At 35.4% G+C, this 24,663-nt stretch overlaps 1 protein-coding gene across 1 annotated transcript in view; it reads right to left on the reverse strand.

Moving 5' to 3' along the window:
* LOC122800048 (slit homolog 3 protein-like) overlaps window positions 1-22,368 on the reverse strand; it is a 2,083,326-nt gene extending 2,060,958 nt beyond the window's left edge. The window contains exon 1 of the mRNA XM_044069531.1: window positions 21,108-22,368. Coding sequence (XP_043925466.1) covers window positions 21,108-21,292 — 185 coding nt within the window. The 5' untranslated portion in view covers window positions 21,293-22,368. The remainder of the gene's footprint in view (window positions 1-21,107) is intronic.
* Window positions 22,369-24,663: the final 2,295 nt, after the last annotated feature.

Here is a 24,663-nt window from a genome sequence, read left to right on the forward strand (position 1 = left end):
CAAACTGCTCTTACAGGAATCTTCAACACGTTTTACCCAGTAGTGAAGGTGGTTGTTTTCCATTAGAATTGCCGTAATATGTAAACTATAGTGATTTCGTTGAAAAATACATCTGTCAATAAATATCACAGCACCCAACTTTTTCACACATCCATTGGAACTACTTTATACCTGTCACATGCATTCTTGAATTACACCATACTATAATTGTCGATTCCGCAACATCTGTTTAAAGGCTATCTGTATAAATGCAAATCAAATTTATGACAGAAAAAAAACATTAAAATGTCTCCTGTGCTGTTTGTCCCTTTGACTTCTACGATCTTATCACAAGATACACTGATGGATTTTCTTAATTCTGCTATGGCATTCCAATGGTTCTGTCATTCCCCACACTTCATCATCTCTTGATTCAATAATATTATCATTTTAACTGCCTCCTTCACATTTTCTTGGGCAGTGTGCACCATTTCCGCAGAGCTTTCACTGCCAATGTGTTTTATTATGCAGAATATTCATACGGCCACGTGTGGCCTAACAAACTGTGCATAGAACAAACAAGTATTTGTTGATACTTTTCTGTGGGCTCAAATCTTCCAAACTTAACTCTTCGTGTTTTTTCACACTGTTTATGAACTTTTAGAAAATGTATTATCGTTGTAGCCTAATATGTAGACTTGATCATAAATTATAATTAAAGCCCAATATGTAGTTATCACGCTGGACTTTTATTACAAACTATAATAACCTTGACTTCTTTGCTCCAAATCTAAGCTGCATCACATCTAAACCTTGCAAGGTTTCATAATCTTATCTTACACACCAAAGCATAGCAGTCCTGTTACAATCAATGTATCATCACCATGCAAATATGCCTTTTCAATCACCTTTACTGAAATATAACTAATGCTAAAGAGGATAGTACAACAAATGAACTCTGCAGTGTACTCCTTAGAACGTGCCTACAGTCTTGGTTGGAGTGCACTACTAAAAAAAGCAAAAGGAAAGTTGATTTAGTACTTTTTTACTGAAGTCTTTAATACGGCAACAAACAATAACATAATAAAACAAACTATTTACAAAGGTGTCTTTAGCACTGCTTGAGATATGCATTACTAAAATTCATTAAACAGCCATATATTGATAGATTATTTCTTCATTAATGGGTTCAGTTTTATCCCGTAACTATACTCTGCTGTTTGTTTTCATCTGGGGCCTCCACTGAAAATTGGCTACATTCCAAGTCGGATTTTCTCGGTTAACAAATGTTAAATAAATAAATAACTAAATAAAATCTTAATAGTAGACATGTTCATGATACATGTGAACTCATGTAGATAGTAACTTAGTCTTCGATCAAAAAATGTCCAAAGTAGTAGGAAAAAGCTTCTGTACTGCTCAACTTATAAGCAAGAGCATGGCATCTAGGTATCAGCAAGAAACTGCGATCCCTCATAAAATCATTCAAGGCGAGCTTCGAAAGAAAAATTACCAAGGACTCCAAAGATAACCACAAGGCATTCTTTAGCTATGTCAAGAACCTAAGTGGCAATACTCAGATCTGCTCGGAGTTAGTGAAGAATGGCACAAAATACACTGAACTGACTGATACCGCCAACATCCTGGCAGACAGGTTCATTGCAAACTTCACCCCCAAAAGGGCCCATAACCATACCAGAAAAATGTAAAGCCCCTGAAATCACAGACACTCAGGTTAAAACAGCCCTCTCCAAAACTAAAAACACAGCATCAATGGGACCAGACAGTGTTCCAGGCTGTGTCCTACACAAGCTTAAAGACAAACTAACCCCTCACCTAAACACACTGTTCAAATTCAGCCTCTCCACAGGCTACTTACCCATAGAGTGGTGCACAGCAATGGTTATTCCTGCTCCACAAAGGTGGAGCCACAACAGGCCCTGGAAACTATCACCCTATAAGCTTGACTAGCTTGGTCTGCAAGGCTATGGAGCGCATCATCATGGAACTCATTAACAGAGACATTGGGAACCTCCAAATACTGGACCCTACCCAGTTCAGCTTTGTTAAGGACAGATCATGCCTCCTAAACCTGGTGGACTTCTTTGAGATAGTTACCAAGGCTATAGATGAGGGAAAGGTGGTACACACAGCCTACCTAGACCTCGCAAAGGCCTTCGACACCATTCCCCATTCTGGCATTATAGACAAGCTCACCAGCCTGAACATAAACCCCTACATCACAAGATGGGTTGTCAACTGGCTCACGAACAAAACCCACATGGTGAGAGTTGCGGGAGCTAGGTCTGACTCTAAACTGGTTACAAGTGGCGTTCCCCAGGGCTCAGTCCTAGGACACCTCCTGTTCGGCATATACTTCTCAGAGGTACAGGCAAGCACAGGAGTACTATGGCTGACCAAGTTCACAGATGACTGCAAACTAGGGGCTATAATTGACTCTCCGGCTGACACAGACATCCTCCAAAAAGGGTCTCACTGAGACTGATACCTGGTGTGAAAATTATGGCCTCAAGCTAAATGCCAAAAAGCGCATAGTCATCCCCTTTGGAAAAAACAAAGTACCCACAAAACTACCACATAGTGGTAGTCCCCTAAATACGGAAGATGTAATAAGGGATCTGGGGACCCAAGTAGATAGTAATCTCTCCTTTGATAATCCATTGCCAAAGTGGTTAGAAAATCCTTCTATGTGGCCCATCTAATCACAAAAGGGTTCGCATCCAGATCAAAAGAAGTCAATGTGCCCCTCTACTCATCACTCATCAGACCCATCACAGAGTACAACGCCCCATTTAGGATGTACTTTACAAGACACCTACAACAGCTGAAAAGACCACAGAAGTACCTCACTAAGAGGATCACTGGCCTCAAACAGATGCCCTATGCAGCTCGACTGAAGAAACTCCAGCTGTACTCAGATGCATACTGCCTACTCAGAGGTGATCTCTGCCTGACATACAAGGCTATGTCCAACCCAGAAATGATGGGCATGCTCCACCTAAAGAAAATCATACCCCCTCGAGCCACACACTCTAGGGATCTAAACCTCACCACAACAGTAAATAGGACATGCTGGAGGGATAGATTTCTGTCCCAGAGACTTCCCATGCTTTGGAACAAGATTCCAATCTATATTAGGCAGAGCCCCTCACTAACACTCTTCAAGAGAAGCCCTGATGAGTGGATGGGAAACAGAAAGTTTACCCCAGGGATCACTTCAGTGGCTCTTCTGGACAGAGACACAGGGAACTAATTTAAGGGGGCAGCGAAAGCCAACACATTCTGGCTAGGCTTATAAATATCTTGGGGCAGATAGCCTAGTACATACCATACGGACCTATACATCTATGAACCATTACACAGCAGTGATCGTACTCACATTTTTATTTTTTTAACATTAAGGTGTAACCTCATTTTTCCAAATCTTTTCTGCCATTTCCTGGTGATTGTTAACACCATCAAGAGAAATGGGAATTGGGATTTAGAGACACATCTGGGAATTAGAGCATTAAAGAATGACAAAAGTTCAGTTAATATAGATTTATCAAACCACTATGCTTTCCCAGGAAAGTTGTACAACTTTGCAATCAAGAACCATATGCAGCAAATCTGTTTTGTATATAATTTCAATTATGTGTAGCACAATAAATTATCTATGCAGACATTTCCAAGAGAATATTGTTTAGAATATCAAAATCAATTTTTATCTATTAGATTTAAACTGGAGCTGCTCATTTCAAGATCATAAACCTAATACTTATACTTTGGCACAGCTTCTATATTTCTTAATGATTTAATTATTTTGATAAATATGGTCCCCACATCTCACCACTTGCTTTGAGATTGTTTAAAACACTAAGAATGAGCCTATATTCTTTTGTAATTGTATCTAACATTAGGTCAAATTTTGAGGTTAGAGCCATCTACTAATTTGTACTATAAGCCAGTTTTTTTTCATATCCAGATCATGTATTAAGCACGTTAGTCTCTCTTTGACATTTGATTCCAAAACAGATGAAGTTCTAAATATTAAAGAACAAAAGGGTTAAACTTGTACACCAAGGCAATCTTATTCATTCAGTGACTGTTGTTTTTAGTTGTGTTGTTGTTTTGGTGGCACTTGTACAGTATTCTTTCATGCCAAAAGAGATGAAGTCCCCATTTTTTTAAGTTTAGCATTTCTGAAAGTTCAGACCATCTATATATTCTGGCATAAATGCTATAGGACAATTTATTTTATTTATTTATTTACCCCGGGCTAGTCTAGCTGGATATATTTCCATTTTCAGTAGAGGCCCGGGGAGAAAAGCTCCACAGTATATATAAAAAACATACAACATTTGAAGTGTAATACAAGCAAAAAAACTCCAGAATGATTGTAAAGTCAAAAAAGGAAAGATTTGCATGTAAAGACAATTTACTAATAGGAACTAATATTATTACCTATAAATAAATAAACTACAGAGAAGCAAAAATTAGCGAAAGGTGTGTAGGGAGGAGAAGTGTGGGGAAAGTAAGAGTAATGTAAAAAAAAGAGAGGAAAAGAAAGGATTAAACACATTTTCAGTGAAGGGGAAAAGAGGTAAGTAAAAAAGATAAATTGTTCAGGGTAGGGGGAGAGAGATGCAAGGGAGGAAATGAAGATAGAGAGCGATAGAAGTTTAGTCAGGTTTAGTGCAGGAACAGAGCCAGTGACTTTTAAAGCTAAGAGAACTAACTTTATTTACAGTTGTTAGTTACTATATGGAATACCATGAAACACCATGCTTTTATCTCGGAATATTTATATAAAAATGTCTATATGTTTTAACATGTTGTTTCTGTAAGAAGAATCTGCTGCATTGCTGGCATTTAAATTTTTCTTTAACCACCACAAGAATCTGCTGCATTGCTGGCATTTAAATTTTTCTTTAACCACCACCTCAAACTATTATTCAATCAAAGTATAATATGCATAGTGATATTTTTTCTTTATTTAAGCAAAAGGTTTGATGATGTCACAAAGCTATTTTATATTTGTTGAAGTACTATAAGAACCTCAAACAAATGTTAAGATGATCAATGTGTATTTTAATGGGAAGTAAAGACATTCTATAAAATATACAGTATTTGAGGTAATATAACCGTATTTCAGGCAAAATAATTTATTCCATTTATTTTTGTGTCAATATTGTCTCATTTTTTTATAATTTATTGTCAATATTTCTTAAAAATTGCATGCAAGAGTAATCCCTAAATATTTCATCACTTTATTTATTTTATTTATTTATTTTACATTTGTTAACAAGGCTAGTCTGGCTGAGCTTTTGGCTCATTTTCAGCAGAGACCCGGGGAGAGAAGCTCCTCAGGACTAGAAAACAATTTATTAAATTTTAGTAACATAGTAGTAACAATCAGCTATAGGATCTTCCAAGCAGAGACCTGGAGAGAAAAAAGCTCCTCATGCAATTCAATTACACAGAGTATTTACAATTCGCAGACAAGTGTGTGAGTTGTTACAAACAAGGTTTTAAACAATTAGCAGAAGAAAATGTGACTAGTTACAATATTATTTAAGCTGCTTAGAGCAAAATGAGTTAATAGGCAGATGCTTATTTAAAGTGGGTCGGATCAAGTTGTATAAGAGTTTGGAAACAAGAAAGGAAAGTAAGAATGGCTAGTTGGAGATGTAGGGGAGGTAGAGTATAGGAGACAGTCTAGACAGGTAGGTTGTTTTGAAACTGTAAGAATTAAGAGTGGTTGGAGACAGAGGAAGGGAAGAGGTAGAAGAGGCAGGGGAATAGTGTTAGAGATACATTAAGAGTGAGGTGGTGAAATAGGTGAAAGGATGGTGGTTGGCTACACTGGCAAGACCACTTTGGTTTTAGGTATTTCCTTGTGGCTAATTTGAAACTTTTGCTATGCTGGAGGGATTTTATTTCCAAGGGGAGTTGGTTCCAGGGTGTAGCTGGGTTATAGATATAGAGAAGGCAGCCTATTTTGGTTTTGGGTTTGTAGATGTCTAATAATTCTTGATTTGAGCTGCACAGTGTCCTAGCAGGGGAATATTTGGATATGATAGTGGAGAAGCTGGGGCAGAAAGAGGGTAGATAGAGTGGATTATTTGTAGTTGGTATAGTTGGAGCAGCTGAGGGAATTATAGCCAGTCGAGTTGCTGTAGTGCTATGCAGTGGTGTGACTTGTAGGCATGGTTAGTTGCAAATCTGGCGATCTTATTATAGGTAGTTTCAAGCTTGGAAATAAGTGTAGAATTTAGGTTTGTGAATCTGTGGAAGCTGTATAGCAGTGTTGGGAGTAATAAAGCCTGGGAGAGAGTTATTTGGGCAGTGTTAGTTAAGTATTTCTTGCTACAAAAAAGGTGTCCAAGTTTCTAATGAGTTATTTTTACCGAGTTAGTAGTATGGAGATCAAACTTAAGCTGATCATCTACTGTAACACCTAGCAATTTAGTACTAGATTCAGCTGAGATGATAGTGTTGTTGCAGGGTAAGATGGTAAATGTACTTTTGAGTGTGGTGATATTTTTAGGGAGGAAGAGTAGGAGCTTAGTTTTTTTTTTTTGGATTAAGTATTAGTTTGTTATCACTAAGCCAAGTCTAAATGGTGTGGAAGGATGCCTGGGTAGTTGAGTGGAGGCCAGTTGGGTTGTCATCAATGGTTATAACAGCTGAGTCATCAGCATATTGCACAAGAGATGACTGGGGACAAGAGGAGTTGAGCAAGGGTGAAAATATTAAAGAGTAGTGGTCCAAGTATGGACCCTTGGGGGACACCCATTTGTACAGTGAGAGGGTAGGATAGTGAAGAGAGCCATTTAACTGATTGCTGATGGGTAGAGAGAGAGAGAGCTGGAGAACCAGGAGATTGTAGGAGGAGAGAAATGTAAGTTAGTGAGTTTATCTAGAAGGAGTGGGTGAGAGACAGTGTCAAAGGCTTTAGAAAGGTCAAGGAATAGGCATGAGACAAGTTTATTGTTATCATGAGCTAGGGGGACTATGTTGATGAATGATATGAGTGCAGTAGTTGTTCTATGCTTGGGACGGAAACCATGCTATGTGGGTGTGAGAAGGTTTTCCTGGTGAAGGTAATGCATTACCTGCTTGTGAATGCATTTCTCTAGGATTTTGAGAGTGGAGAGAGTATGGCAATTGGTCTGAAGTTGGATATGCCTGAGGAGTTGCCCCCTTTGTAAATGGGTAGACCTTCTAGATGGAACTTAGCTAAAAAAAAACTATCAGCTATTCCAGGGACACTTACCAGAGATACTACACCTGGAGGGCTTTCAGCTGCAATTAGAGCAAATATGGCATCCAGGGTTTTTAAAACCTTTGGTGTGTTGTACTGGAGCAATCACTTGTGGGGGGTGGGGGAAGGGAGGGAAACCATCAATTGGAATTTAAAGTAGCAGGGGAGAATCCAAGGCACTCTGCTAAACCTAGCTAATTATCAAAGGACAGCCAAGTAAATAAGGTAAACATACAGGCACCATTGTTCAAGGACTTTACTATCTAATTTCAATTAGCTATTAGTTTCCATCAAATAATTTCAATATTTGTTAATTAAGGAGTTAGTCTTATTCTGACTGAATGTTAGGAATGACATAATTTCAAAATATCTGAATGATATTTTAATATAAGTAAAGAATCAATAACTCCTTTGTTAACAGTATATCGTCAACAAACAATTGAATAATAAAAGCCTATTGATCATTTATTTTTGAATAAAATTATATCATTGTCAAGTTTTATGCAACCAGCTAAAGCAAATAATAAAGAGGACAAGGGATAACCTTGTTTCATGCATTTGCTTATCTTTTCTGACTGGAAAATAAAATAAAGTTTTACAAAATGAGAATAAATTTTGATAATTACTAATAAGAGATAAAATTACTTGCAAATCTGTACATTTCAAATATTTGAGTTAAAATGAACAGTTTATTGAATCAAAAGCTTTATCTAGACACAGGCTAATTATAAACAATTCTTTATTGCTATTAACCTAATCAATAAAAGTAATTATTCTCATGATGTAATTCTGTGTTTGGCTATTTCATGCAAAGGCAATCTGATCTTCCTCTATTAAGCATGTTTTTTTTAATCCATTAGGAAGGAATGGATTGATATAAACATTTTGTAATAAAGAAGTAGTAATGGTATAGATTTACAAAGATAGAGATGGATATTTATTGTGTTTTAATAAATGAGAAAATATTGTATATTTCCATGGCAACTGTATGTTAAATACAGTTTAGTTTCTGTAAATGAAATAATACATTGTGGAGTAATAAAATAATACATTGTGAGGTAATATTTTATATAATTCAGGAATTAAACAATCATTATCGTGAACTTTATTTTCCTTCAACCTTTTAATTTGCTTCTTTACGTTAAATAAATCGATTCTTCTATTTTTCTATTTTCTTTGAAAAATATATTTTGTATATACCTATTTTAAAAGATATTAAATTACTTTTTTCTCCATTGTTCTATAATACTATTCTGTGCATTAATCATCTCATAGTGTTTTTTTTTAAATGGTCCAGAATTTCTTCCACATCCATAATTGTCTTATTACTACCATGGATATGTAGCTGGTAAACTAAGAAAATAAACGCATTAATTATATAAAAATCCACAATTGGCAAGCCGTATTATGCCAAGTGTGCTCATTTGCTAAAATGCATTCCTTTGTTGGAATCCTGAACCAGTTTATAAGACAAAGGCTCTACTTTATTACTTATGCCTCTCCTGTTACAAGTTCAAATGTATACGTATCTGTGTGTTACATAATGTTGAGGAACAATGAGTCTTATCTTTGTGGTGTCCCCACCATGTGCCATTCTACACTGCTATGCCTATGGTCATTTTAGATAGCTGGTCTTATCAAGTGAAATGGAACTGTTTGCTGAAAGCTATGTTCCATATAGCACACCATATACATAGCTAGTGATAAAGAAACATGTTTACTTAATAGTGAAAAGTTTAGTCAAATCAGTCAAAAGCAAAATGACTAGTTAATCATGTCACAAGTACAGAATATGTTCCAAAAGATAAAAACTGAAATTCAAGCAACATAGTTAAGGTTAAGCTACTCCACAATTAATCATGAAAAGAGGCTATGTGGCAGTGAGAAAGCACAAGTAGCTGTTATATCACACAGCATAAAAATAAAAAGAAGAAATACATAAAATAGCAGTGCAGCAAAATAGATATAACATGAAATATTAATGGATATTCATACCTGTCATTATATAGACAGTAAGGCAAACAACAAGAGCCACAATAAATGGGGGGATAGGTTCACAGACAGTCAAAAGACTAGATACCTTACATATGAGAAAATATAAAGAATTAGAAATATATGAGACTATAACAGTAACAGCAGATAAATGCTATGATACTAAAAAGTTAGATGACCACTCCCAGCCTAAAAAGAGAATACAAAACATGAAATGCATGGAACAAGGAGTACAATACAAGAAGAGATTGAATCCATGCATATATTGCACTAGTCTAAGAAAAATGTCAGTTCCTTGAGAAAGAAAGAGGTTAGGACAGGAATAGTACATATATGCACCTCAGGAAGGAAAGGACTGGGGCTGTAACAGAGCTGGAAATAACATTACAGAAAATGTTAGTTTTTCTATGACTTAATGCTGGGCAAGACAGACTAGTTGATATAACACAAGACTAGATACCAAAATTGTGATAGTATGGGATTAAGACATTTTTTGATAAATAAAAAGGAATAAAGTAAAAGATACCTGCATGAATGCAGCAGACGACTGAGTGAACGTCAGTACAGACTGTAGCTACTACCTACACAATACCTGCATGAGGGGTCTACCTAACAAAAAGTAAAATGGGTGCTATGTGCAAAAGTCAAAACTTCTTTGCTTAAGTATGCAAATGCAACATTAGAAGTGACAAACCACAGAATAGAGAAATGAGCTACAACGTGATGCATAAAGACCTGGTTAATAGAATGAAAGATCATGAACACAAAAAGGTATCCATGGAAAGCAAATCGGTATAAGAAAATGAAGACAGCAAAATAGTTTCACACATGCTACAAATGAAAATAGCATTACAACAAGGCCATCAATATTATTCAAGATGCTAGACAAAGAGAGGATATTAAACCCAGAAGAGAGAGTTAGAGTATGTAAGCAAACTAACTAATGACATGTGCAACAAATCAAAGCCACAACCAATGTAATAAAAGTACCAAAATCTATGTATACAACTAAAAAATGCCTTTACTGCTAAAGGGCTATTTTAAAGAAGAAGTTTCAGAATAAATGACCAAGTCACAAGTTCCATTTTTAGTTAAAATGAATGGCAAGGTAGTATTATGAGCTATCCGAAAACCAAGACATTAAGGCGTAGTACAGACACTGGATAACAAACATACACACAAGCAAAGAAAAGATATTTGTTAAACTGTTAAGAAAGTATGCTGAGAGAACTGAAAATTAAAAACATGTCAAGCAAACTTCCACAATGGCACTAAGGTAACTCAGAAATTATGAGTCTGTGAACATCACTGCTATTAGTACTGTTACACAAAACACAAAGTGCAGTGCAGTGCATACAAAGACCACTATTATTATTATATAGTTGTCAGAAATGATTGATTAATCAAATTTTATGAGCACAAAATAAATTTTGGCAGTGGAACTTTGACACTGAATAGTCACCCCTTCAAACACAAAGATTCACGTACTCTTATCTTGAGGCAAATCAGTGGTATTGAATATGCCCTGACTTCCCTATGATCCTGCATTAGCAAGAGACAGAGAGTTTGTAGCTTTAACATTTACATTATTCAACAGAAAATTTTATTATGAGCCTACTTATATTCTGGAAGAACAGACTGGAAAGACCCTGGTTAATTCTGCTGGTATGTTAGCAGCAAAACTGATACGTAAAATCATCATTGGTAGTCTTTCCCTAGAATACATTTTTGGTTGCAGAAAATATGTGAACTAGTTCAAAACAGTATCTGATGTGTCAATAAATGTGACTAGTTAATATGGATTTTATGTATTAATAATTACTATTAAGCAGACATTTATAGGAAATTTTTATTAGCAAGTTTTTTAACTGAACAATTAATCTTTGAAATACTGAATCAAGTTTTATTTCCAGATTCCAGTTTTTTTTTTATTTGAAAAATTATGATTTTGCTTTTCAGACTGGGAAAAGGAATATAATTTGTTAACATTTTCTTCTGTAATTAGTCATACAAAAAAAATCAGCTTGTGTATTAACTTGACTTTTACCTATTTGAGGTACATGATCTTTCCAATTTTTATATGGAAGGTATGGGATAAATTGGGTTTACCTAATGAAGCAATTTTTAAAAATATTTTCTACTTTTAAAGTTTTATATTCATACACTGTTTGTTCCTTTGCAACTTTAATATATTTATTTTATTTTCCTCCACAATTTGGTGTTTATTCATGCAAATTAATTATTACGATATGTTATAATGATGACATGATTAGGAATTTGAAAAATTAGACATCATGGCCATTATTAAAAAATCTTGATTCTGACACCATGAGTGTTTCCCATAGCTACTCCTAATAAATCCAAGAAAGCTGGGGAGATAAGGATTTATACTACAAACAAATAAACATAACAATACAGAGGGAATAATAATAAAGTTATTGTAGATGACATAAATTAACTGACAAGAATGCTTAGCACATAGGACTTTAGTTCAGGTTATTAGCTTATTGTGTTACACTCAGAAAGTATGATTACTATAACATTCTGTATTATTTACAGGTAGCTCAGCATATATGTTCATTGACAGGATATTCAGTTACAGATACAAGACATCAAAACATTAGAAATGGCATTTCTGGTATTATAATATAGGGAAAAAAATAACATGATGAATCAAAGAGGCATTGAGAAAACTAGTGGAGACATTAAAAGAGAACAGTCTGAAATTCCATGGCAACTTTGATATGAACGTTCCACAGTACTATAGCTTCATTTTCCCAGGTAGACTTTTCTAAAAAAGCTAAGTGCAATTCATGATGTTTTACCTCTTACTAATGCTAAAAAGGTAGAAAGCCTGTTTTAAGCATGGCCAATTACAGCTCTAGATTCGTTAAGAGTTTCTGCACTACATTGGTCTTATCTTGAGAGTTTATGAAGAAAGTTAAGCCTTTTATATATTCTGAATAACATCAGCAACCCCACAACAGTTGAGAAAGACCATAACATCAAATGACTCATGTCCTTCTGTGGCATCAAGTAAAGATCTACAGCAAAACGTACTGCCAGCAGAGTAAATCTATAGGAAACAGTAAGTAAACTATAAGGTGCTAACCTGACAGTCATAGTCTATCCTACATTACTGTTAACAGATGCTGAGTACAGATGCTGAGTACAGGAATCTCCATCAGATGCATCGCCAGAGAGAAAAGGAAGCATTAGCCACCTAACAGGACTCAGAGCACATCCAATTGTACACATTTGGAACAGAATTTACTTTATACACATACCACATATACCATATACAACTTTGGAGGCAACATTCAATAACTCAAAAGTCTAAACCACGACTGATAATAAAAACAGTACTAAAAGACACTGAATTAAGCATGATCCAGGGTCCTGTAAAATAAAATTGTAGTAGTAGAAAATCTTTGATATCCAATCATGGATGTACTAATTCAAAGATTTTTAAACAGACTGCTTGTTGTGCCACAGTAACATACAGCTCAACAAAAGTTTATCATTAAGATGTCTGAACTATCTAATAAAACATGAAGAAATATCAGTATAGAATTTTAAGGGCCAATCTACAGCAAACAATAATGGCTTGTATTAAATGAAGAGGATTGAAGATGCCCCATTACAGAGCATGACACATCTACATCAGCTCAAGTCATGATTGCAGTCATTGGTAGAAATGTTATAAGAGTAAATGGCAAGGAATGAGGACATTTATTAATACATCATGCTGTTGTAGCACTTTTGCATTGGTCTTCAAGGAATCTGAACACATTGATTAAAATTAAATAAATAATATGGTATGATGCAGTCATGTAATTAAGCAATCACTCTATTCCAATTAATCATTGTGAGATGAATAAACCAAAAGTCTCATACAAATAGATCTCAAAAGCTTTTTGACAAAATTAATTTGGTTCCCTACTACCAGGAAATCTCTAGATACTATCAAAGCTCCAGACCTAAACTACTATCTTGGAACCATCTGCTAAAGCCTTGACATGCCTTTCCTTTAAAAAAGTCTTCCAGACTCATCTGGATTCTTGAAATAGCAACTTGCTATATTGTGAAGTCACTGGCCTTATACAGATTTTCTTCTAACGACATAAAAGGCATGTGATAAGTAAAGGATGCACAGGTTCTAACAATCATTGTATCATACCTTCTTGTTTTGATCCAATGTTCTCTATCTTATAATTATTGCAACAAAATAAGAAGGTATGTAATTAATGTAAATAATAAGTGTACAATGTAATATGTACCTCCATCAATGCTAAATGCAAACAAAATGTGCTGCATCAATTTTGAAGGTTGTACAAAAAAAATAGGATTAAAACACTGTGTCATTGAGAAAAATTAAAGCCTTCTTTTAATGTGGAGTGAAGGGATTTTGCCCTTTGACCAAATGTTTTGCTTTAAGCCATTTTAATTGCTTGGATTATCTCATATGGACTTAAAAATTGATTTACATACCACTAGTGTTGATGACATTTTCTCTTCTATAAAACCACAGACAATGAAAATATACACAGCAATATAAATCCTGATTCTAAAAATGAAAAACCACTCCACAAACAAATTGTTCAGCTCATAAATTAAATGTCACAAAAACGTTTTATTCCAAGAACACATTAAAACAACAATATCGTAAAAATAAGCACTTTCATCTCTTAAAACATAAAAAGAAACCATCAGATTTGAAGCCACTTACAACATATCCTTCTTTTAAAATATTAAGACCTCTAATCTGCCATTATTACACAAGTAAATACCCCTTCTACAACCAATCACAGTGCAGAAAAAACACTGACTTTGAAGGCAGTCAATGAGATTTACCTTTCTCCCACATAAAACTATGTGAACACAATCATGAAGTGAGATGTAAATATAAGGACACCACTGTTTATAGATCAACTAAAATCTTTAACTGCAAAATATAATATAATATGATATTATAAAACACAAATCTATTTTAATAAACTTTGCATTTAAATGATCTCAAGATCAAGATCATCTCTATCTCTAGATAGAGAATGTGACCAACCCACTGAAAATTTCTAGCACATATAACCTCCCTTTACATCCAACCCTTGAACTTTTTGAAAAAATGTGCGAGTTGGACATATGTCTTGTGGACATTTGTGCACAGGATAATATTTTTAAAGAAAACTTGAGTAAAGATGAATTAATGATGCTCAATTTGTTAAAGAATACTAAAGATATTAGAATAATGAAACCAGATAAGGGGGGGTAGGTTGTGTTTTATGAACAAAGTTAATTATACAACTAGAATGAAAGAAATTCTGATTAGCCAAACTTATGCAAGAAGTTCTTTAAATGAACTAAATGGGGTGCACAGAAAAATTATATCGTGATTACAGGACTTATTTATCGAAGGAAGCATCACTATAGATGAACTTAATTTTTTGTCTACATCCTATCCAAGAACTCCAGTAACTTTTGGCATTCCAAAATTACATTAAAATTTAAATCCTCCACCTATGCATCCAATAATAGATGCAAAGGAGTCGATAACATATCCTTTGGCTAAGTTTTTGGATTTCAGATTGAAACAAATAGTGTTTGACAAACTTAACATCTGTAAAGATTCATGGGGTTATGTGAGGAAAATTAATGCAATCTGATGACAGTACAGTTTTTATAACTGTGGATGTTAGGGATTTATATACAGTCATTCTCCATGATGTGGAAGAAGAGTGGTTTTGTTCATACTTGCAAGGAAAGGGTGTCCCTCAACCACAAATAAATGTGTATGGACAACTATTAGATACAGTGCTAAGGAATAATTACATTATTTTTGAAAGTGAATACTTTCTACAGATAGAGGGTGCAGCTATAGGGTTGGCTTGCAGGGGACTGTATGCCAACATTATTATGTTGGAATGGGAGAATAAATTCCTATTTATTTATTCATTTTACACCTATTGCCTCATTTACACAAGATTTTTGGATGGTATATTATTATGTGGAAGGGCCACAGGGATAAAATAGAGGAATTTATTAAGTATATTAATAGAACTACAACATTCCTGAAATTTACACATAATATCAATGATGAACAAATACCATACTTGGATGTTCTTTTAGAAAAGGATATTCCAGGTAAGAGGTATATAGCACAGATATATTGAAAGGAAACCTATTCTAATAATTTCCTTCATTTTGATAGTTGCCACACATATAAACAAAATTGATGTGTGATAAAAGAACAGTTTGTAAGAGCTGCTCAGATGGTCACTCTCTGGGAGTCAGTTCTTCATGAATGTTCTAATTTACAAGTAATGTTCATGAAAAGAGACTACCCAGAAGACATAGTGGTGAAAGTGATGGAAGAAGTCATCAAAGAGAGAAGGAATGGATATTTTTATCCAATTTTGGGGCAGCATTGATTGGTGATGATGAAGGGAATAGTCCAAAAGATGTTACATCGGTCCAACTTACTGTGGACTATAACAGAGAAAGGTGACATACTAGTATGACACATTGTGGAAATAGGGGCAATAATGAAATAAATGGTCCTGGCACGGATAAATTTAACTGTGTGTTTGTGACCACTTTTGGTGCAAACAGCAGTGTAATTAAAACGATTTTTGTTAAAAATTGGAATATACTTAATAGTGACAGGGACATCAGAAGCTATGTAAGAGAAAGACCCATATTTGTATATCAAAAACATCATTGTTTTAAAAGTTTTTAGAGCAAATGGGAGTATATAATGATAGGAAGGGATACCTGTTTAGATGCAGTTCCTGTTTGTTCTGTTCCCACATTTTACAAGCAAGTGAAATCGTCATTAATGGATATAGATTAAGAATTAGTGGTATGTATTCCTGTAATTCCGAAAGGGTGTTATATTGTGCCTTGTGCACAAAATGTCCATGCTTTTATATCATAAAAACAGAATGTAAGTTAAAAAATAGGATTAGTGAACATCTGAGGGACATAAGGCTTAATAGAGAGGTAAATGCTCTAGTAAAACATTGTAGTGAATGGGCAGGATAGCGAATGGGTAGGACACGAGTTTAAATTTATAGTGTTAGAAGGACGCAAGGTAGATGTAAGAGGGGGCGCCAGGCTACTATTCCTAGACAAAAAGAAAATTAACTTGGCAAATGTGCTTAAACACGCATTTTTGGCCAGGTTTAAATGACACTATTTCTATACCATGTATTTTGACACTTAAAGCACTCAAACATTAATAGCTAACCTTATTATAGGATCTTGAGATCATTTAAATGCAAAGTTTATTAAAATAGATTGGTGTCTTAGAATATCGTATTATATAATATTATATTTTGTAATCAAAGATTTTAGTAGATCTGAAAACAGTGGTTTCCTTATATTTATATCTCACTTCCAGATTGTGTTCACATAGTTTTATGGCAGAGAAAGAGAAATCTCATTGACTACTTTCAAAGTCAGCATTTCTTCTGCCCTGTGATTGGTTGTAGGAGAAGGGGTGTCTACTTGTATAATAATGGTGGATTAGAGGTCTTACATTTTAAAAGAAGGATATTGTGGTAAATGGCTTTAAATCTGATGAAGCTTCTTTTTATGTTTTAAGAGATGAAAGTGCTTATTTTTACAATATTGTTTTAACGTGTTCTTGGAATAGAACATGTTTGTGGCATTTAATTTATGAGCTGAACGATCTTTTTGTGGTGTGTTTTTTTGTTTTTAGTTTGTTGACTAATCATGATTCCACTCAGTGGGTTGTGGATCAGTATTAGAACTACCCAGATTTGAATTTTCTTTCTCTAGTACTAGAACTGTAATAGTAAATTTTTAGGTCCAAACTTTGTTGGTGCAGCTTTTATCAAATGTACCTAATGCTGGGAAAAATCATTGACATCTTGTTAAGATTTAAATCATTGTGAAATTATTTGAAACATACACATTAAAACAAGTTCTGGATATTTAACATTATATTTATCATGCATGACATTAATGTACAGGCTGATGTAAGTAGAACCCTGGTCATCAGCTTAATCCTTTTTTTTCACCTTTCTATTCGCCTAGCTAGAATACTAAAGGATAAAAATACAATAATTACAGTGTAGAACATTCTATAGGAAAATTCAGTCAGTGTAGCTTTATAAGACACATTTGCCAGCATGCAGTGCATGTTGCTGATAAATTAAGGGCAACTTGCAGCTAAAATAGTTGGTCATGTACTAACTCTGTGAAACAAGATTGGTGGCACAATGTAGGGTAACACCTGCTGTCCAAGTGTCTCTTTCATGGGATAGGCACTAGATTCTAAGAAAATGAGTAATCATTTGTATACAAGCATAAAACAATTCTTTTTCTGTCAAGGATGCCAAAGTTCAACAGCAGAGCACTTTAATAACAATGTAAACCAGTGGTGTTAATCGTGCCACTGTTTTCAGTAGCAGTAGTGCACACAGGGGTAATGTATATTTAATCTTGTACAGACTACCTAATCAAACAAAAGAAGTATGTCATTTGATCTTGATTTTAGTCTATAAAGAGTCTTCCCTGTGATGAAGATCCTATTGTTATCTGCATTGCAATAGCTGGTACCTACTGAAAACATGCTCACACATGTTGGAGGGGCTGGCAAAATGGTTACGCATACCTCTCAGTTGTACAGATTTACACAGAATGTCCATATTTTTGCCTCATATGTTTTGTCCTTTTTTACACAAAATTGTGGTTTTCTAGCAAATCAATGGCTAATCATTGATGACTGAAGTCAGAAAATAATGACAGAGATTTGAGTTTGCGATTTCATACCCTTCAGAAAATTCATGCTAATACAAAACCCATTATTATATCAACTTTTTAAGTTTGTAAGAGTGATATTTAAAAATTGTCCCTATTTTTTGGCTCCCCCCCCCCATTATTTATGGCTTTGTCCAGATTTCTTCCTCTAAAAGGTTGAGAGGTATGTTACCGTCTTTACCTCACAGATACAAGGTACAGACTTTAATTCTAATGTCTAGCTAGGCTTGTAACAGTTGGCAGACTTACAGCCTACGAACATGCCATTACCACTACCAACAATGATGCATGGAAGAATTAACTTTAGTGGAAAATATTCTCTGAGAAAAAAAAATAATAATGCATACTAGTAGATACGGATTTTCACACCTACAAAATATCCATAGCAAACATTTTTTAAAAATTGACAACGGAATGATATCTTACTTTGCACACTAACTCATGATTTAAAAAAATGCACTGCATATGAAGCCTGAAAGACAAAATGCAGGAATAATAGAAATATCACTTGCAGATGTACAACGATTTTGCCATCTTGCTATTTTACATATTTTCATTATCCATGTGAGGTAGCAAAATATGCATTACTTACTAACATAAACTGGTATCATCACAAACCTATGTTAATGCTTCAAGGTCTTCTGTTTTGATTTTATTCTACATTTCATGTGGATAATTTATAATCAAAGTGTTTGTACATAAGCACTGCCACTGTTATTCTGTTGGTACCCTTCCCCCACATTAACTGCCAGAACCACAATAAGAAAAAATTGGAAAGTGACAGTTGGAACTAATTTGCTGCACAAAACCATGTGATACTATAAAAGCCAAAGGATTAAGCTACGCATTTCATATTACTTTTTGCATCTATAAAATTAGAGCATTCACTGTTGCTATAAAGGGATACATGTTTGTTTGGAATAGCAACAAGGAGAACTAGTTGAATGTATCAATGTAATTATAGAAAAATCTGAAAGATCTAAAGTGCTATGACTATATGTTGGTAAGAATCTACAGGTCTTAAAGATCACTAGGACCCTGAAAATTAATAATGTTTGAGGAATTAGGCAGACATGTTATACTTCTCCAGTGGAATGAAGGGCATCGTCACTAGACACCACTAAGATGCAATGACAGAATAAAACACAATGCAAAGGGAAAATCAAGATGAGCAGTAACTTCGAAGTACTGAAGGCTGCAAAACACCATACACTTAATGATTCCAAGAAGCAAATTGAGATGATAAACTCCTCCCCATACACATTAACTCATGGAGTGTAATTTTTTTTATACTTTTTACTCTACCTGTAAACACAGATCAAATTTGTCTGCTGGATTTTTCACCTATCATAACATTTTCTTGGGCAAATAAAGCATTTCTCAGTTCATTCAATTGCACAATAACTTGCCGAACCTTAATGAACACGAAGAACGCATTTGTGAATAACCAGTGTCATACGCCTTAAAATTTAGACTTCTGAAAACTACACTTTGAAATCATTAGGGAAAAAAAACATATTAAGAAGGTATGATAGCATTTTTATTAGTTTCAGGAGGGAAGCTAACTTTCTGATAACATATGAAACAACGTGCCTTAGTCACATAGATTTCAACCTCTTACATCCAGAACCCAGGACAAATCCAGGAATTATCAGTGACAGCCAGGGATACTTCCTAAAATATTCATACTGTTAACTTGAGAAGTTGATAGAATAAGATAATGTGACTTAACATACATGTTCTAAAGTAAAAGAAGTCTATAGTTATTGTCATTATTAGTTAAATGTACTCCACATTTTCTATCAAAATTGATAGTTTTAGGGGGGGATTCAGGACAAAGAATCTAGATCAAAAATCAGGGAGCATTAACAGGTATGCACAGTCAGCATAGTACAGTCAAGACTGAATGTGACCCTAATCCGATCAGCAGAAGAAATGGGATGAGGAAGGAAAACTCTCATTCTGTTGCCATATATCACACATTTACATTCACGTAGCCTCTGTCCTCCTGTCTTTGAGGACAACCTGCTTGGAACATGTATGTTGAAAGAAGTATTTGCATGACTGCTGTAGTTTTAAAATCTAAACTTTAAATTACTTAGTATGTAAGACTGAAAAATATTTGTGATTAAACAATATTTATGACATATAGCTAGCCAATCATATGTTTCTCATAGATAAATGCAACCAAATATAATAACTGATCAGAATAACAACAGCAATATAATAAACCATCTACTGTGCAAAACCATTTTGTTGAAAGTCAGGAATGCTATACCACCTCAATAATAACACACAGAGGAAATGCAAAACTGTTAAGAGCCCCTCCCAGGAGAAATGCAGGGGGTGAATAATGTCTGCAACTAAAAGTTTTTATTTTTTGAACATGGGCACCTATTTCACTTGAGTGCTGCAGCAAAACAACGATTGTTGTTTAATGTAGTTTGTTGACGTGTTTGTTTCATTGCCAATAGACAACACCTGAAAATGTCTGGTCAGTAAGTTTAAATCTGAATATACTGCAAGGCTTTATCATGTTCTGTGTCACAGATTAACTTCAAACATTCCTCTCTGCTATGTGATTTGTCAGATACCTCTGCTAAGTAATTTGTCCTGCAAGTTAAATACAAAAATTTAGGAAAGAAAACGATTATTTACTTGAAGCTATTGTGAGAAGGGGTCTGCAAAGGACAGAATTTTCTGCTTAAAATTAAAGGGAGCTTTATACACACGCACACACTTTCCGTAAGCTCGTCTAATGTGGAACTCGAATTGTTTGTTCCAACTTGTCCATATCACTTTATTTACTTACAAAGTCATGACAAGATTTTATATTGCGAGTCACGGTTTAAGTGACTAGAAGTCTACGGGGAGGTACCCATTCCATTTTGAAGGCAGCATCTCCATCCATGAGTTTATGTACAATACGTACTGATATCTGAGAAACTGAGTGCACATATATATGTGTGTACGTGTATGTGTGTGTGTGTGTGTGTGTGTGTGTGTGTGTGTGTGGGGGGGGGGGGGGGGTCAATGAGTAAATGCAAGAACAATGAGCAACATGTTAGTGATGGTTGATACTTACAGTCTTTCTGTATTCCTATGGATGCCCTTTGGCACCAGTTTGAGCCCAAGTCCACGACAATCCACATTTGGACCAGAACAGGTACATTTATGAGGGCATCCTTCAACAACACTCGTGACGCAGAATATCACCCACATACCCACGATCACCTGTATAACAGCATATCCATTTCTCAAATTAGACATTTTCCTGGAAAATGGATCAGAAGCACTTTACTGATCGTTTTCCCTTGGTGACTGCACAAAATATAAAATAAGACCCTCGAAGTAAAGGCAAGTACCTCCCGTATAGACACTGCTACAAATATCTGTAGCCCTTTCCCGAAGTATAGGGAAGATTTTTTTTGCAGAATGCCTCTGTGTTGTTACGTTACACGTTTAGTGCAAATACCAACAGCAACTCGTGTACCAAGCCTTCACAAAGTTGAGCACATACTGTCGACACATTTCATAAACACAATTCCCATCAAAGATGTCAGAAGCCGTCCTAGATTCCTTTCTCCATAGCCTGCTGTGCAAATAATCGAGGGGTTGAAACAGTCAGATTCGTGTCCAGGTGCCTTTGCCACTCTCCATCTGTCCGGGCAGTTGGGATCCCTCACCAGCTTGATTTGTAACGTAAGGAAACAAAGTGGGAAGCCCGACCTGCATTTGCTAGAGCCACATGCCAAGCGCTTCATTCATGGTGGGTTCGAAACCCAACTCCTCGTTCCACCCCTAAATTTTGGGCTGCTTTCCGACTGGTTGTAGCTGTGATGATGTCACTAAGGATTTTAGCATAACAGCTCTATGCTGGAAACTTACAGAAGTTTAGCACTAATAAAATTCCTTTCGCCGCCGTAGAAGTTATTAAGCTCGGAGTGTCGGTGTATACTGCACTGTAATTCCAGTGCAGCATAGAAACTTGCACTTAGTACTAGTTAAACACTAGTTAAAAGGGTCTCAACTAAATACACGACAAGTAATATCAAACTGCGAATAAACTTTCACCTAAACATTTCTAAAACTGCAATGCTTGGGAGTGTTAAGATTCCGATTCGTAGCATTGGTTAGTTAATTTGGCTCCCTAGTTTCCCAAAGGATGTTATCAACTTTATCAGGGGCCCTCTAAGAAATCTTACAATCCAAAGAAGTCGCACCATTTGTGGGATGCGAAAAAGCGCCAAATGAAGTCAGTCATAATCACTTTTAAAAATTATGCTGTTTAAGATTTGTTAAACACACTGTATAAAGAGATTAGTTAATGAATTATCTCCTCCCTGACCGAAAAAACACGCTTCCTTCCCATCATAACCGTTCGACTAGCTGGTTAATTATCGAGCACACTGCCATCTAGCGGTGACAAATGGAGGTTACTAGGCACTGTGGTAAGACTTTTCGGAGCATCATTCCTTCCTCGTCAATCATCATCATTTTGTAAACATGTTAACAGCTGAGGTACTAGTTATCTTTTAATGCATACGGGAAGCTAACATGGCCACAACTGTTGTGAGTAACGTCGTGGAACTAACTACTACATATTTTACTTCAGTATTTTGGAAATAAAGTACAGATTTTGCTTTATTATAATGTTAAAAATAAGGAGGTTAATTTATCTTAACACCGGACGCCCAGTTTAATGATTGATTGAGTGACAATTAATAATTAAATGTGCTCATTGTGTCTTATGTGAAGGATTTAGGTTGCTTTTAATTATGGGAAGCAATATCTACCACGCGGTCTTTATTATCAGATGAACACACTCAGAATTTTTAAAGCTTCATACTTTTCTTTCATTACTGCTGTACTTTCGATGGTTTAGTTAAAATAAAAAGGCCTGTATGTATGTGATCTTTGATGGAGTCCAGCACCACCTGGGGTCTTGATTTTATACATGTTGTGCTTGTGCTTATTAAGTTCCCATGGCCCTTGTTGATTATCACAATATTAACATTAGGGAGCATTGTACTACATCCCCCTGTAATGTTAAGTGCACACATGAATGCATCCTTCAGTAGTGATACACCGTTCTACTTTGTGATGCCAGAACTCTGCTGCCAGTGCAGCTATTCAAAATATTCCATGAATTCACGAATAGAAAAGAAATTCCTGAATAATTGCAGTCTAGGCCTTCTATTGGGTGCAATCACATCACAGAATATGCTGAAATTTAACAAAATAACTGCTGTACAGGTTTGAAAAAAACTTAAGTCTTACCTTATTAGGTTTTCCTAGCTGGCCCTGGAGATACAATGTACTGAGTAGGGTGTACTTGTGTAAAGTAGTTCAAAGTATGGAAACTTTTATATGCAAAACTGTTAAAATCTCAGAAATAACGTTATCCATTCCAAACACTAGCTTCCAGAGTATTTTAAGATGAAATAACAAAACAGCAGAGCAGTGAAGCAAAATCCAATTGGCTCTCTGTACACTTGAGAGCAACTTTAGAGCAACTTTCACTTATAGTCTCATCAATCTAAACGGGTCTGTATTACAACGTCAAACTCACAGGAATCCAAATGTTGTAATATCAAATCCATATGGTTGAAATGTGAAAATAGCAAAGCTACAGAACATCGATTTTTTTTTCCCAGAGGGAAAAAAAAATCAGTGGGCTGTTTTCGGGGCTTTGCTATTTCCTCCACTGTGGTGCGATCTCTGGTTGGTATATTTAAGTAGGGGGTATGGGGGGGGAGGTGAAGCCTCCCACATTCGTTTAAGTTTAAAGTGTACATGTTTTTTTGTTTTTTTTTTGTACCGGAACAGCAATTTTTTTCCCCTGGGAAAAAAAATCGCTGTTCTGTGAATTCGCACTTTTTGGTTTACAAACTTCCTGGTTTGATATTACATAATTCGAACTCCTGTGAGTTCGACGATCTAATATAGACCCAATCTAAACTACCACCCCCCCACTTATTTATTTAGCTAGTTAAGTTTTTTTACCGGGGTAGTATACCAATCTGAATGGAAAATTTGTAGGCTCAGCCCAGGTGAAAAAGAGGTAAGATGGCAGCTGTCATCACCATGTCAGTGCAGCTGCAATGAAAACAGCAAGGAAACGACAATTAAATCAGTGCAAACATGGTTAACTAAGCTCCAAAATGACTGTTGTGTACTGTCTGGTTAAATCACTTGCTAACCAGAAGGCTTCAAAAATGCTGAAAAGAAAACAGATAACCATGTTAGAGACATACCTCTGAGGTGCAGATGACTTCCCAGATGAAACTCTGATGCAACTGTCTGCAAAATCAAGGAGCCATACATTACCAAGGCAACCATCAGGATGGCAAATGAAACTGATACCACGGACTTACAAATATCTAAATCTAAACTGTCAGCTATATCCACTCCAGAAAAGGAAATTATTTCCAAATGACCGAGAATTATGAGACAGCCAGAAGGCCAAAAGGGTATAAGTAAACTAAAAGTGGAACATTTCCCAGACTTGGAAGACTTCAGAATGATGTTGCAACCATTACAATCAGTGATTTAACAACTATCAGAGCAACTGCAAACTTTTGGTAACGCAATAAACTATATAGCAGACATATTAGAAAAAAAAACAAAAGAGCTAAAAC

The sequence above is a fragment of the Protopterus annectens genome, chromosome 4.part0 (genome assembly GCF_019279795.1).
Source record: "Protopterus annectens isolate FY-2018-M chromosome 4.part0, PAN1.0, whole genome shotgun sequence".
Taxonomy (NCBI): domain Eukaryota; kingdom Metazoa; phylum Chordata; order Ceratodontiformes; family Protopteridae; genus Protopterus; species Protopterus annectens.